The 16,770-nt window shown below is 42.1% G+C and overlaps 1 protein-coding gene and 1 pseudogene across 4 annotated transcripts in view; one reads left to right on the top strand and one right to left on the bottom strand.

The window, feature by feature from the left end:
• The window catches only part of MTF2 (metal response element binding transcription factor 2), an 80,246-nt gene that overhangs the window by 31,132 nt on the left and 32,344 nt on the right, over positions 1-16,770 (top strand). For 2 of the 3 annotated variants that reach the window (XM_080655659.1, XM_080655661.1), the window contains exons 2-3: positions 15,021-15,219; positions 15,334-15,415. In XM_080655659.1, the coding sequence (XP_080511785.1) occupies positions 15,021-15,219; positions 15,334-15,415 (281 nt within the window). The remainder of the gene's footprint in view (positions 1-15,020; positions 15,220-15,333; positions 15,416-16,770) is intronic. The other variant, XM_080655660.1, reaches the window with a different exon arrangement.
• LOC308242587 (RAF proto-oncogene serine/threonine-protein kinase-like) lies at positions 951-2,917 on the bottom strand (annotated as a pseudogene). The gene has a single exon. The product of its transcript is annotated as an RAF proto-oncogene serine/threonine-protein kinase-like (transcript).

The following is a 16,770-nucleotide window of genomic DNA, read 5'->3' on the forward strand; positions in this document are numbered from 1 at the left end:
TTTCATGTTGTCCCACTGCTCCCTTAAGTTATCCTCCTGTTTTTGTGTGTGTGTTGTTGTTGTTTACATTTATTTTATTAAAATAACATAATTGAGGAACCATCAGATAACTGTATTTTGTCAGGTGCAATAAAAACAAAATCAAGAAAATTTGTATTCATGGCTTCCTTACATACACGTGACATGACTGTTGAGAGACAAGGCTGGTCAATGGCCCCACCCCATAGAGGCAACTCCTAGAAGACAAAATTCAGCATGATGGAAGACTGCTCCCTGACAGAGCTGAGACTTGGAAGGGTAGGCCAGGCACCTCTTCTGGAAAACTATCCCAGTGCACTGGAGACCTCCATGAAAAAAGGAAGGGTTCCCAAACTCAAGTTCCATAGTACCAAAGCACTCCTTTAGGCAGCCATGGTCTTGATAGTCCTGGCTGTTTGGTGCATTATGTGCAAAACTACCTGTTTGGTGCCACACTATTCACCACTATCTCAAGAAAAAGTCCTTCCTGTGATAAGCATTCTTCATAGGAGCTGATACTCAAAATACACATGTTACCCCATCATTGCTGGTTTGCCTACCTTCATTTTCCCTCCAAGTGCTTTTTCTTGCCCTAAAAATACTTGTCTAGCCAATGGCCGGGTTCCCAGATCATATTGCCATCAGCAGCCACTGGTGAATCTAGAGAAGGCTCAGCTCATGAGCATGGATGATGCAGGTAGGGAGCAGGAGAAACCAGCATTGTAAATGGCTTCCTTCTCCCAGGACCAGAAAGGGTAGAAAAGAAGGTAACATGAAGTAAGCCCTGTGAGTAGAAGGTCCTTAGCAGCAGCTTCTCTGAAAACAGCCTCTCTGCTCCCATAGAAAGGGAGCAGAAAGATGATGCCTGCTGACTTCTCTTCCTCCCCTGATGGCCTGACTATAGGTGCAAAGTAAACTAGAAGACAGGCAGTCTAGGCAGCGGTTGCCAATCTTTTGGACCTCATAGACCACCAGTGGTCCACGGACCACTGGTTGGTGACACCTGGTCTAGGGGACATGGTCAGTGTGCAGGCATTGATATCCTTGGTGTGGGCTGCCTGATTCAGGGATGGCTCAGAAGCGCTCCAGTTGACTTTCAGTAGAGAGTGTTTGAGCAGCTCAATGGAAGAGAGGATCTGGGGGACAAAAATACCTCTGTTCCTTAACCTTCTTCACACAGTCAGCTACAAGCCGCTTCATTGCTTTGGGGCAGTTCTTGTATAGTTTACTAAGGTCTGGGGAGGCATACCCTTGACCCACCATGAAAATGATCTTATCTCGGTTGTTGATATGGGAGTAAGGTAGCTCCCCTGTCATGAGCTCATACAGCACAATGCCATAGGAGTGGACGTCAGACTGTAAGCTGAACGGGTTATTAGCCTGCATTCGGATCACCTCTTGGGCCATCTACAGGATAGAGCCGGTGGGTTGTTCAACCTGCTGAGAACCACTCCCAACGCAACTTCACTGTTGCCAAACCAAAATCACCAATTTTCACCATCAGGCCTTCATGGAGAAATATATTGTTGGATTTCATGTCTCTGTGGATGATGTTCTTTGCATGCAAGTAGTCCATTCCCTGAGCTGTCTGCCGGACAATGTTAATCAACTGGAGCATCTGGAACTTGGTCTCTTAGACATGCACGTGTTTGTAGAGACTGTTGCCCTCACACCATTGGGTCACAATCGCCAGGTTGTCCTTCGTCATGTATCCCATAAAGAGCAGGATGTTCATGTGTTTTGCGCAAGACAGCCACCTCATTCCTGAAGGCCTGAAACTGCTCTGGCATGGGGTCAATAACCTTCAGGATCTTTACTGCAACATCTCCATGCCACTTGTCCTTATAAACAGTTCCAAAGGAGCCTGACCCAGTCCGAGTGGAGAGCATCACTTCACTGGCTTCTGTTTCCCAGTAATAACTTGAATCTCTCTGTCCAAGAGGCCTAATTTTGTTTTCTCCTGGGTCCCAGATCCTGGTGCCTGCTCTCTCTCTGTGCTGGCACAAGGGTTTGGGCTGTGATCAGCCCATTGTGCTCATATTGCTGGGGATGCTGAACAAGGCTGAAGGTGAGGCTGGTTCACTGTGACTTCGGATTGCATCCTCAATCATCCTGCTGTCCACAGGTAGGGTAGTGCTGACCATGTGAACATTAGGTGGGGATGTCGACCTCTGCTTCTAGGAGAGGGAACCTTCAGAGGAGGGGCTGGAGGTGTTGAATGTAAAGGTATGGGGTGTGGAGTATCTGTGCTGGGAACTAGCAGGCATCTGGAAAACAAACTCTCGCATCCAATACATTGTCAAAGAAGGCAGTGCTGGGACTAATGGTGATAGTGGAATTTGGAAACAATAAGAGTTGTCTGACATTACTCTAGTCCACACATATAGTAGATACTTTGTGCTACGATGCTCGTGAAATTTGTAGCCACAAGTCTGACATTGAAATCCATTTAGTAGGAACTTCTGACACATGTCACAGAAGGCAAGCTTCAGGAAGGTCTTCTGAGAGGAACGTGATCCAGCAAGTCTACTTGAAGTTCTTCTGCAATCAAGGAGGCAGCATCAGTATTCCATTCTAATGCTGTGTTTGTGTTTGTGGAGAAGTCTGAACACTGTGCAGCATTCTGGTTGCAGGCCCCTCACCTTGAGTGCTTTTCATAAGGCAGTCATGCAAACTCATTCCATTTCATACATTGACCACCGTTCTTTGCTTGTTTGGCAAGATAACACGATAGTATTGCTTGTCTTAGAAGAGTCCATAAATTTGCTATCATCTGATGCTCAGCACTGATAGCCAAACTGCTGAATTATTGGGAAATGCAGGTGGGGCCATCAAACATTGCATCTTTGAATCCAAAACCGTTGCTGATCGTCTTCTAGGCCCCCTGTATGTGCTCCATTGATGCAACTTACACAATACTTAAACTTGAAGGAGCCAGGCTGCCTCCGTGTCCGTGGTCTGTCTGGTGGCAGCATCTGGCCCGCTCTTCCTCCCGACGCTGGATTAGGGAGAGGGAGGCGGTCACATTCGGTGCATCCCAAGCCCAGGGGACAGGTCCCTCAAAATCACACTCGTGCTCCCCGCCTCAGGGCACACGCCCCAAAGCCCGGCCAGCTGGCCCTCTTTGGGGCCCAAGGAGAGTGGCAGGGAACCCTTCCCGTCTCACACTCCTTCTCATCTTACTCCTGCCATCTAAGATGGCGACTCCAGCGCCTGCAATGAAGAAGTGTCCTCCTGTGGTTTTTCTTTTGGTGTTTTTTTTTAAATATATATTTTAACTAGAGGCCCAGTGCATTAAAATTCATGCACTGGAGGGGGCGTTCCTCAGTCTGGCCTGTCCCCTCTCACAGTCCGGGAGCCCTCAGGGGCGGGAGGCGACCCGGCGATCAGGGGAAGGTGACGCCCCATTACACCTCTGCTGCTGCCACTGCCAGCAGCGCAAGCCTCGGGCGGCCCTGGTTACCTGAGCCTCGGGTGGCCCTGGGCAGCTGTGCAGCCGCCACCCGAGGCTTGCCTGCGCCTCGGGCTGGCCCTGGGCAGTTAGGCAGCCGACATCTGAGGCTTGCCCGTGCCTCGGGCCGGCCCTGGGCGGCTGGGGGGATGAGGGGACTGGGGGACTCCAGAGGCAGGTGCGCGGAGCGGCCGGGACCACCTGGGGCTGGCCTGGCCTTGCCACGCGCCTGCCACCCTGGCGGGGCTGAGGGGACAGGGCACCACCATCTCGTAGCTGTGGGCGCCACCATCTTGGAGGGCATGGCAGTCATTTAGCATATTCCCTCCTTATTGGCTGTGGGCACTGCTATCTTTGAGGGCAGGGCAGTCAATATATTCCCTCCTTATTGGCTATGGGTGCCGCCATCTTTGAGGGCATGGCAGTCAATTAGCATATTCCCTCCTTATAGGTGTTAGCGCTTCCATCTTTGTGATGGTGTGAGGGTCAATTAGCACATTCCTTCTTTATTAGATAGGATTGATTTCAGAGAGGAAGAGAGGTAGAAACATCAATGATGAGAGAGAACCACCGATGGGCTGCCTCCTGCACGTCCCCCTCTGGGGATTGAGCCCACAACCTAGGCATATGCCCTTAAACGGAACCGAACCTGGGACCCTTCAGTCCACAGGCCAACACTCTATCCACTGAGCCAAACAGGCTATGCCTGTCCTGTTTTTTAACTGTTTTTTTCTTTCTGGTTCTCTGATTGAGTGGTTTTTTTTCAACCCTGTCTTCTAATTCATTGATTTGATCCTCAGCTTCCCATAATCTGCTGTGTATTCCTTTCAATGTGTTCTTTATTTGTGCTATGTCATTCTTTATTTCTGTTTTCATAGTTACTATATCTTTTCTCATGCTGTTGAGCATCTTGGTCATCCTTACTGTGAACTCTGTTTCAGATAAATTTCTTATCTCTTTATCTCTTCTGGAAAATTCTTTTGTTCTTTCATTTGGGGGTTGTTTCTTTGTCTCTTCATTTTGGCTGCTTGTTTGGGTTCGTGACTATTAGGTAGATCCTCTATGCCTCTCAATCTCTATGCAGGACAGTGTCAAATGCTCTTTCTGATGAATTAGATCAGACAAAGACTCAAAGCCTCCAGAGAGGACCTCTGCCTATATACCGATAAGATTCCTCTTGAATTACTCCAGGCAATCATCCTCAGGAGTGGCGAGAGTTTTTTTCAGCAGGGTGTGGCAGTTGCTTCTGCTTGGAGGTTGTTGTTTTTAGTCTCTTAAATGGCCTCAGGGCAAGGTGTTTTCCAGTAGTGTGGGTCAAGCTTGTCAAACTCAAAGGCTAACACGGCCAAATAAACAAGGTTTAAGTTTATATGGGCCGCAAAAAAACAAAAGCTTTAATTTTCATAGAAATGTAGGTTTATGTCAATAGATACATGCTGAATAAAAAGGGCTGAAATAAATGAATAATCATTAACAAAATAAAACATTTTTTTAAAAATATATATTTTATTGATTTTTTACAGAGAGGAAGGGAGAGGGATAGAGAGTTAGAAACATCGATTAGAGAGAAACATCGATCAGCTGCCTCCTGGATGTGCCCACAACCAAGGTACATGCCCTTGATCAGAATTGAACCTGGGACCCTTCAGTCCGCAGGCCGATGCTCTATCCACTGAGACAACCCAGTTAGGGCAATAATAGAACATTTTAATAAAAATTAATATTTTTTCTTGAACATTAGAACATTAACTTACCAGACACCGAATAACTGCACAACGCAAATTAATAAGCATAACGCAAATAAGCCTATTTTTCTTATTCTCTGAAAGTGAAATATTTCCTGTTGCGCACACCAAACAATCCAGTCCAAGACTAATGATTTGGCAATCGGCTGCTAAAATATTTGCTGCTAGTATTAGTGGAGAGAAATTCGCCAGTGCGTAAGGCGTGTAAGGGAAATGGATGCAACACGATTATAGTAATCAGTCATTAGCGAACATTGTAGTTCGTTATTAATAATCTTACCTAATAATAGACAAACATGTAAATTGACCTGACCTCTGCTACACCCACAGCCAATCAGAGTGAGTATGCAAAGCAACCCAACAAAGATGGAGGTTAATTTGCATACACTGGCACCAAGCAACTGGGGGCAGCGGGACACTTGCATCATTGCCATGGTAATGACCCAGGCATTCCGCCCTACCCCTGGTATCTCAGGGCCTCTGGGTGGGGCCGGAGCGAAAAGAGGCAGCTCCGGGGCTAGGCTGGAATGGAAAGGCGGTGCCGGCAGCCAGGGAAAGGAAGGCCCATTCTAGCACGAATCTTCGTGCATCGGGCTTCTAGTTATGTATAACTGAATATTGTAAAAATTAAGTTAGGAAAATTTTTATTAAAAGATTTCTTACATACTGTTATATTGGCTGGGCCATAAAAATATTCGTTGTGGGCTGCATGCGGCCTTCTGGCTTCGAGTTTGACATGCTTGGTGTGGGTCAACTGTTCCCCCAGGCAAGGCAAATGTCTGTGTGGGAAAGATGTCCTCCACTGCATGACGGAATGACTCAGCATAGGAGAGTCCAGAAATACTATCTGTGTTTTCTACACTGCCTTCCGATCTCTAACCCCTGTGTCCCCAATCCTGGCTTCCACTCACACAGCTCCAGTCCACTCTGCCCTCCCTCTGCTGGAGCACAAGGTGGGTGGCTCCACAGGGAATTTTGGCCCCTTTAAGAAGGTGCCTGAATTTCCATCTGTCGCTCCCTGGCAGACAGCAACCCTGCTGCTTTTCACAGGTGTTATGTGAGTACCCTTCTAGTTCTGGAGCTCTCTGCTGGGAGGCCCAGCTTGGAGATTAGATCCCTGAGTTCTCAGTGGCAACCCCCCACAGCTGAGATATATCTCTCCGGAACTTCAGTTGCTGTCTGTGGGCACCCAGCCAGCCCTTTCGCACCTCTCCCCCTCCATGTGGTCTCCACTTTCGGTTCTTGGGTATCAAGGTTCTCTCCAGCGAGTTTTCCGTTGGTTATTCAGGAAGTTTTTCTGTATTTGAGTTGTAATTCCAGTTTGTTTCTGCGAGTGTGTCCGTGCAGTATCCACTCACTCTGCTGCCATTTTTAATCTCTGGCCTTATAAATTTGGTCATATGAAAGGTCCCACCAAAAATGGCACAATTGTTAGTGTACATTATATACTTCATACCCACATATGTGCTGCTTTTCCCAGGAAAGGGAAGAATTTCTGGGAAAGATGGTAGTTTTTTTTTTTTTAAATTAATTTTTTTTTATTTTAATAAATCTTTATTCAGATTATTACAATTGTTTCTCCTTTTCCTCCCCATAGCTCCCCTCCACCCAGTTCCCACCCCACCTTCTGCCCTTACCTCCCCCCCACTGTCCTCATCCATAGGTGTATGATTTTTGTCCAGTCTCTTCATGAACCCCCCATACCCCTTTCCCCCTGAGAATTATCAGTCCACTCCCTTTCTATGCCCCTGATTCTATTATATTCACCAGATTATTCTGTTCCTCAGGTTTTTAATTCACTTGATTTTTAGGTTCACTTGTTGATAGATATGTATTTGTTGTTCATAATTTTTATCTTTACTTTTTTCTTCTTCCTCTTCTTTAAGAATACCTTTCAGCGTTTCATATAATACTGGTTTGGTGGTGATGAACTCCTTCAGCTTTTTCTTATCTGTGAAGCTCTTTATCTGCCCTTCAATTCTGAATGATAGCTTTGCTGGTAGAGTAATCTTGGTTGTAGTTTTTTGCTATTCATCACATTGAAAATTTCTTGCCACTCCCGTCTGGCCTGCATAGTTTCTGTTGAGAAATCAGCTGACAGTCGTATGGGTGCTCCCTTGTAGGTAACTAACTGTTTTTCTCTTGCTGCTTTTAATATTCTCTCTTTGTCTTTTGCTCTTGGCATTTTAATTATGATGTGTCTTGGTGTGGTCCTCTTTGGATTCCGTTTGTTTGGGGTTCTGTGTGCTTCCTGGACTTGTAAGTCTATTTCTTTCACCAGGTGGGGGAAGTTTTCGGTCATTATTTCTTCAAATAGGTTTTCAGTATCTTGCTCTCTCTCTTCTTCTGGCACCCCCATAATTCTGATGTTGGTACGCTTGAAGTTGTCCCAGAGTCTTTTTACACTTTCTTCAACTTTTTGGATTTTTTTTTTGCTTTTTGCTTTTTCGGTTGAGTGTTTTTTGCTTCTTTGTATTTCAATTCTTTGACTTGATTTTTGTGTTCCTCTAGTCTGTTTTTGGGTCTCTGTATAATATTTTTTATTTCAGTCAGTGTATGTTTAATTTCTAGTTGGTCCTTTTTCATATCTTCGAGGGTCTCGTTATATTTATCGGCCTTTTCTAGGATATTCTTGAAAAGCCTTATAACCGTGGTTTTGAATTCTATATCCAGTCGTTTGTTTTCCTCCATTTCTTTCATTTGTGATCTGTTTCTTTGACACCACATTTTCACTGCTTCCCTGAGTTGGTAGGGTAAATTTGTGTGCTAGGTTTCCTATATGGCCCAGTGGGTCGGCCTCCCCAGTTAACCTGAGGTGGACACTCTTGGTGCACCCCTTTGTGGACTGTGTGTACAGCCTTGTTGTAGTTAAGTCTTGATTGTTGTTGGTATCACTGGGAGGAATTGACCTCTAGGCCAGTTGGCTGTAAGGATCAGCTGCGTCTATGCTGGGAGAAGTTCGGTGCTGGAGACAGCCTTATAGGATTAGACTTGCCAAATTGCAATAGCCTCTGTGCTCGGCTTGGATGGGGTGGAGTCTCAGGGCGGAGCAGACAGTCTTGGCTTCCCGGCAGCCTTGCCCTTGCGCGCACGCGCAGACCTCTGCCTTCCCCGGCTCCCGGGTCTCCGCCCGAGAGTCCAGACTCACCCCACAAGAGCGTGGGTCCCCAGGGGCTTGCCTGGAACTGGGGTCCAGTGCAGTCAGAACTGGGGCTCAGTGCAGTCAGGAGCCTCTGACTCCCTTCCACTAGGGAAAGCCTGTGGCAACCTCTGCAGCCTTTGTGCGCACTGGCACGCGCGCGCCTTCAGACTTCTGCCTTCCCCAGCTCCTGAGTCTCCGCCCGAGAGTCCAGACTCCCCCCACAAGAGTGTGGGTCCCCAGGGGCTCACCCGGAACTGGGGTTCAGTGCAGTCAGAACTGGGTTTCAGTGAGGTCGGGGGCTTCCTTCCCCCTTCCGCCAGAGAAAGTCAGCCAGGCTCTCAGCCGCCCTTCCTCTCTGCGCGCACAAAGACCCTTTGCTGTACCTCCAATTCTCTGTGAGCTTTTCTCTTTCCTTCTAGTTGTAAAATTTTCACTCAGCCAGCTTTCCTGTGGTTCTGCATGGTGTCCGTTCTGTCTTTTAGTTGTAGTTTTGAAATTGTTGTGCGAGGCAGCAGTTTAAGTGCTTACCTATGCCGCCATCTTGGTTTCTCTCGTAGTTTTTGTTTTTTAAGAGATGAGGTCAGGACCTGTGATGCTTGGAGGATTTGGATAGCAGAATAGGTTTTGTTTCTTCCATTTCTCTCTTAGTAATGCTGGTCTTAATTTGCTATCGCATAGTCCTTTGACTTTGTGGATTGGGTTAAATCAGAGTGAGAGGAGTGTTCCAGTGGGAGGTGGCATTGTGTGTGGGAGTAGGTTTTCCATCCTTTCCTTCTTTTACTGCCAAATTATATTTTGTGAGTTCAATGGTAGTGGCAGTTATACTAGAGATGGGCTTGTGGTAGATCTTTGATGGCTGATTGGGGTTGTCAGAGAAGATGAGGGAACCCCTCAGCAACATAATAGAGGGATGAAAGTTCCTACTAGGGAGGTTGGTGCTATGTTGAGGTAGTAGCATTTGACTCTTAGTTTCTGTCTTTAATTAAATTAAATGCTAGTTATTCATTGATTATTGTGTTCCTACTCCATTCTGGGCATAGTGCTATGTACTGGGAAAGTAATGATAAACAAAATGGGACAGTCTTTTCCTCTCTCAGAATACAAACTGTTTAAAGGGTGGGGAATATGTAAAGATAAGTAAGTAGGCAAGTAGAGCACAGTGTGAGAAGTATAATGATGGGAGAACTATAGCAAACCAAGAGAACTTCTAACCTGAACATGGTGGGTGGACCTGAATCAGGGAAAGGAGTTTTAAGAAGAAAGGTCTGTCCGGGCCGGTGTGGATCAGTGGTTGAGCATCGACCTATGAATCAGGAAGTCACGGGTTCGATTCCCGGTCAAGGCACCTGCCTGCGTTGCTGGCTCCATCTCCAGTGGGGGTTGCAGGAGGCAGCTGATCAGTGATTCTTTCTCATCATTGATGCTCCTATCTCTCTGAAATCAATAAAAATATATTTTTTTAAAAAAAAAGAAGAAGAAGGAAGGTCTAGCTGAATCTGTCCTACCAAAAATCTTGGGCCCTGAAGATAGGACCTTGACTATTGTGAAGGAAAAAATAATTAACCTGAAAGTGAGCTGAATTTTTTGATATTTTTTTCCTTCTTACTGAGAAATTATAGTGTGTCAAATCCTTAACTCATGTTTTTAAATATTAGCCTGATAGTTGTCCTCCGAGATTATCTCAGACAGATGAAATAAACTGTCCATGGTCTCACAAGTAATATTCAGGTACTTTATTTCTTAGTTAGCTTGAGGAATAAATTGGGGATTGGCTAGGGAAGAAAAAAAAGCAACACTATTTGAATAATGCATCTAATCCCCAAGTTCTTGAGTCAGAGTCATATTTATTGTGGGAGTGATCAACCAAGAAGGAAGAATTTCTTTGTCTAGGCAACGTCTTCCAATGGATATCAGTAGCAGTGACGAAGAAAATACTTCTCTAATGATAATAGCAGTCTTGATAAAAAAAAAAGTCTGTATGTGTGTGTTGTCAAATAGTAAAAGCAGATTTGACTTGCTATTCTGATACTCTTGCTACTCTGTCACCTGTATTGTGTGCTATGAAGAGTGGCTATATTGAACCAGATCTTAGAAACATTGGAAAAAGTGTACATCATCCCAAGTCTATGATCAGGAGATGTCCAGTTTTCCCCAGTCCTCAGATTCCCTGCTTTAATCTACCAATCACCTTAACATATCCACTTGAATATATTTATTTTTTACTCGTAAAATGCACTTTCATTGGGTTCAAAGAGAATTAACTTAAAATATAGCAATCAAGGACAATGCCAGTTAACAAGGAGTTTCCACCCTTTCTGTAAATAGCTTTAACAGAAACTCCTACATGTTAATTTGATAGGCAAGGAGACAGTTAATTATAACTTAAAATACTTGAAGACACAAGAGCACAGATACTTTATTCACATTAATTCATATATGTAATTTCTATCTTATTAGACAGTTCCTATAAAATATCAAGTTTCTAATTAGGATTGTGGTGTAAAAAAAAATGGGCAGTTTGGTAGCTGAGTTCTTTTTACTAAAGACACAATCAAATAACAGAGGTAAAACACTTATTCCCTCATCACCTGATACCTTGTACCTTGTATGTAGCCAGTGTAAGATCATCCATGGGTGCAGAGGGCAGAGGTTCACAGCAGGATCCTGCCCATAAGGCTTGCCGCCCTCACTGTTCTCTGCACTTCATTACAACGACTCTACTCCCCGACCCTAGACTAAACGAAAGAAACTGTCGCTCTTGACTTGGGGAATATTTGGTGAAGGTGGTAATTTAATAAAGTATGCCACTAAATACAACATGATTTTACATTGTAAATGTCTTAAAAACTCAGTTGAATATATTTAATATACATTTTGTATGTCCTTGTAAAATATATGGGGTTATATATGCATGTTTTCAGTTTGCCTAGATCAGTGACCAGCAAACTGCGGCTCGCGAGCCACATGTGGCTCTTTGGCCCCTTAAGTTTTTAGCAAAGGCCAGCTTAGGAGTACCCTAATTAAGTTAATAACAACGTACCTACCTATATAGTTTAAGTTTAAAAAATTGGGCTCTCAAAAGAAATTTCAGTCGTTGTACTGTTGATATTTGGCTCTGTTGACTATTTTGAGTTTGCCGATCACTGGCCTAGATGATAATTGTGCTATAAAGTTTGTTCTGCTTCTGTTTTCATCAACACATTTGCAACCTATTTCTATGTTGAATGTGTGCTCCACTTCCAAGATCACAACAGTAGTCTACATTTTCAAGATAGATTTCAGGTTTTACATTTTACTTTTATGTCTTTAATCCATCTGGAGAGAGAGAGAGAGAGAGAGAGAGAGAGAGAGAGAGAGAGAGAGAGAGAGAGAGAGAGAAATGTAAATTAGGGATACAATTTCTTCTTTATTTAAGATAGCCAGTTTCCCAAATACTGTTTACTAAATAATACATCCTTTCTGTACTGATTTGTGATATCAGTTTCATAATTTATCAACTTACCACAGATGAATCTGTGGTTTGTTTTTTTAAATTGGTTAAGAGAGAGGGGCAGGGAAAGGAAAGGGGCGGCAGGAGACACATCATTATCGATTTGTTGTCCCATTTGTTTATGCATTCATTGATTGATTCTTGTATGTGCTCTGATTGGGGATCATACCCACAACCTTGCTATATTGGGATGATGCTCTAACCAACTCAGGCAGCTACCCGGCCAGGGCTAAATGAATCTGTTTTGGAGATACCTATTCTGTTGCATTGGTTTTATTGTCTGTTCCCTTTTTTCTGGAACTGTTTTTCTCTGGAATATGTCAGTGTCTGGTAGGGCAAGTCTTCTTTTTGTTCTTCCTTTTAAAATTTGACTTAGCTGTTCTATGGATTTTTAGTTTATCTAATTTTAAAAGTGTTTGACCTCAAAAGTATGTATACTTTGCATAATGCTCTGTAACATGCCTTATTTTTAATTTAACAATGAGTACCTTCAGTATATGGCAGATTATTTCCTAAAGTGACATACTCACTTCACTTATATTTACTTTCTTATTTAACACTTTCGGTTTTCTTCATTTGTATCTGTGGGTTGGAGTTACCAGCTGGTGTCATTTCTTTAAAATAATTTAGTTCCCACTACCTCCTTTGTGCTGTTACTGTCAATTATGTTACATTTCTATATGTTATAGGCCTAACAATAAAATTACGTATGTACTAGAGGGGGGTCCCTCAGCCTGGCCTGTGCCCTCTTGCAGTCTGGGATCCCCCACTCCTTACCGCCCACCTGCAGTGGAGGCGGGAGAGGCTCCTGCCACTGGCTTCTGGCTGAGATGCACTCCCCCTGGTGGTCAGTGCATGTCATAACAACCGGTCATTCTGTCGTTTGGTTGATTTGCATATTAGGGTTTTATTATATAGGATTGTTTCATATACTTATATTAGAGGAAATATCACTTATACTGTATATCTAATTATCTTTACCAGTGTTCTTTGTTTTCTTGTATTTATGTGTATTTGAATTTTTATTTTAATTTACTTGCTTCCAATTCTAAGAATTTCCTTTAGTATTTCTAGTAAGGTGCTTTGCTAGCAACAAATTCTCTCAGTTTTTGCTTAATGGGAGTATTTTTATTCACTTTTATTTTTGAAAGACAGGTTTGCTGAATACAATATTCTTGGTTGACAGTTTTTCTTTCAGCACTTTGAATATGTGATCTCACTGCCTTCTGGCCTTCATTGTTTCTGATGAGAACTTACATTGTGGGGTTTCCTTGTAGATGCTGAATAATTTTCTTGCTGCTCTTAAGATTTTCTCTTTCTCTTTCAGCATTTTTACTATGGTATGTCTGGGTATAGAGATCTTTTTATTTATTCTACTTTGAGTTTGTTGAGCTTCTTGGATGTGTAGATTAATATTTTTCAGCAAATTTGGGAAATTTGGGTAGATAACAAATCTTTAAAATGTATACCTTTCAAACTGAAACTTTATACACTTTAAATAAATACTAAATCCCCATGCCTCCTTTGTTTCAGCCCCTGGCAGTCACCATTCTACTCTGTCTCTATGAATTTTACTACTTGTTATATCATATATGTAGAATTATATAATATTTGTCCTTTTCATATGGCTTATTTTGCTTTGCATAATGTTTTCAAGGTTTATCCACATTTTACCTTATGACAAAATTTTCCAGAATTTGAATATTCGCAGGTATTGAAATTAGGTATTCCTAATTCTTAGGTGTTAAAACTTTTTTTCTTCGTCACTTATTTTTACTTAACTTTTATGCTGTCTATTTTTGAATTGCTATCTACCTAGTTTTACATGTTGTTTGTTTAATTAGTAAATAATAATCTAAATTAGGAAGTGAAACAATAAACTCTGCTTTACCTTTAAGAAGGTTGATGGTGGGCCCTGGCCAGTGTGTTCAGTGGTTAGAGCATCAGCCTGTACACTGATGGTCATGGGTTTGATTCCCGGTCAGGGGCAAGCAAGTACCTGGGTTTCAGCTTCGATCTCTGGCCCTGTTTGGGCTCATGTGGGAGGCCACCAGTCCATGTCTCTCTCTCACATTGATGTTTCTCTCTCTCCCTCTCCCCCTGCCTATCTCCCTCTTCCCCTCTCACTCTCTTGAAAAATCAGTGGAAAAAAATATCTTGAGTGAGGATTAACCAAAAAATAAAAAAGATTGATGGTGGTATGCTATGCTGCTTATGGAATAACTAATACATAAATTATATTGTTTTAGAATATTTAACTTGGGGGTCTTGTTTTTTTTTTGTTTTTTTTTAAAATATATTTTATTGATATTTTACAGAGAGGAAGGGAGAGGGATAGAGAGCTAGAAACATCGATGAGAGAGAAACATCGATCAGCTGCCTCCTGCACACCTCCCACTTGGGGATGTGCCCGCAACCAAGGTACATGCCCTTGACCGGAATCGAACCCGGGACCCTTCAGTCCGCAGGCCGACGCTCTATCCACTGAGCCAAACCGGTTTCGGCTTGGGGGTCTTGTTTTTAAAAAAAAAGTAAATTATCTTATAACATACTTCTCATTTGATTGTGATTTTGTGGAATTGGTGGTTCCCAATTTTTATTTTAAATTTCCTTTTTGTATATTTGATGGATTCTGATACATTCCTGTCAATAAACAAGGATCATTTCTGTAGTGATTCTCCAGAGGGAGGTCATGACTACCCTTCCAATGAGTTGAATATACCCAGCTACCCCAAAGTTGTCACTGGTTAGTGTGTTTTAACTACATGTGGCATAACCATTTTTGTTCTTTATCAAGTGCTTGTGACATTGTGCCATGTAACTTTTTTTTATCTAAACACAATTATGATATTCAAAGCATCTTTTGCTCATGACCATGACCTGTCCACTTCAAGTTGGAGCTGATATTTTGATGATAGCTGCCTTTATTTATCTTGGAGTGGTTGCTGAATCGTGGCCTCACCTTGGATAGGCACTTAATGAATATTGAAACTGCTATCATTTTGTGTTAAACCTCTTTGTTTCTTGGAAGGTATATGTGACATTGAGGTTGTTATATTTTACCTCCATTTAAGGTTTTTAATAAATAAAAAATTTTAATATATGATATCAGTGGAATAAAATAAGCTCTATCAGTAAGTTAATCTTATGGCTATCTTTTATTTTCTGAAACAGAGACTCTACAGGGGCAGGTAATTCACTGGTCCACAAGCGGTCTCCTTTACGTCGAAACCAAAAGACCCCAACATCCTTGACCAAGCTGTCTTTACAGGATGGATATAAAGTCAAAAAGCCAGCATGTAAATTTGAAGAGGGTCAGGATGTCCTAGCTAGATGGTCAGATGGCTTGTTTTATCTTGGAACTATCAAAAAGGCAAGTTACCTTAATAAATCTTTTGCAGTTTTTGCAGTAAACGTTTAATAATTTTGAATTTAAATTTAACTCTGTGTCTTTTATTTTAAAAACCAGTATTCCTCTGTATTTCAGATAAACATATTGAAACAGAGCTGCTTCATCATCTTTGAAGACAGTTCTAAATCCTGGGTTCTCTGGAAGGACATCCAAACAGGCAGGTGCTACTGTTTCTCTTGAACATGATTTATACTAAAATTTGATATTTTCCAACTTGTCATTTTTGGGTGTTATCTGTTCAGCAGTAATATTAAAATATCTCAGAACCACTTTTAAGGAGAGGCTAAAAAAAATCAACTTTACCTTTGCAGTCTTCAGGAAGTTAATAATCTATATCAGTGATTTTCAATCTTTTTGATCTCCTAGCACACATAAGCTAATTACTAAAATTCTGCAGCACATCAAAAAATATATATTTTGCCAATCTGACCCCCCCCCAGAAAAAGAAGGTATAATTTTGATTCATTCATACCAGACAGATATTGTTGTGTTGGCTGTTGTCATTTTTTATTTGACAATCTAAGGCAAAAGAGGTCAGTGCCCTGACTAAATAGTTAGGTATTGCACATTTTAAAAATTCTTGCAGCACTCTAGTTGAAAATTGCTGATCTATATTAAAAACTCCAAAAAAAAAAAAAAAGAATCACTCTGTTAGGGTAGAGGTAGACTACTAACTACTAGAAGACAGGTGTGTCACTATTGTTAGAACCCTTCAAAGAACTTACAAGAAACAGTTTGGGCTTCATTTTAACTGTTACTTGCTTATGTTAGTACAAAGTACTGTAAAGGGCTAATAGGTATTGAGGACATACTTTTTGTCAGATGCTTGGGGGAATTAGAACATATTAAAAGGCTGAGTACTAGAAATATTCATTAATAAAAATGGTTTAAAATGATCAATTATTTTTTAATGTTTATATGGGAAAATTAGTATAGGTATACCTCGGTTTGGTTATAGGTACATTTCTTATACTTTCTATTTTTACAAACTATAATTGCTGTGTGTCATTTGAATCTACTAAATAAAGGTATTTTTCTAGGTATCTCTTTCATGGAAGGTGCTTTATTTATTTTTAAAAAGTATGATTATTAAAATCTGAGTACTTTATCTGCACACTAATGCAACACTTTAAAAAAAAAAGTAAGTTTTGCCCTAGCTGGTTTGGCTCAGTGGATAGAGTGTTGGCCTGGGGATAGAAGGGTCTTTGGTTCGATTCCGGTCAAGGGTGGGTACCTAGGTTGCAGGAGTCTGAGCCCTGGTTGGGGCTCATGCAGGAGGCACCCAGTCGATGTGTTTCTCTCACATCGATATTTCTCTCTGTCCTTCCCTCTCTCTTCCACTCTCTCTAAAAATCAATGAGAAAATATCCGTGGGTGAGGATTAAAAAAAAAAAAAGTAACAGTTTTTATTGTTGTTGTTGTTATTTATTTTAGAGAGAGAGGAAGGGAGAGAGAAACATCCACTGGTTGCCTCCCGCACACGCCCTGACGGTGAATCAAACCCACCACCTT

The sequence above is a fragment of the Plecotus auritus genome, assembly GCF_963455305.1.
Source record: "Plecotus auritus genome assembly, chromosome: 2".
Lineage (NCBI taxonomy): Eukaryota > Metazoa > Chordata > Mammalia > Chiroptera > Vespertilionidae > Plecotus > Plecotus auritus.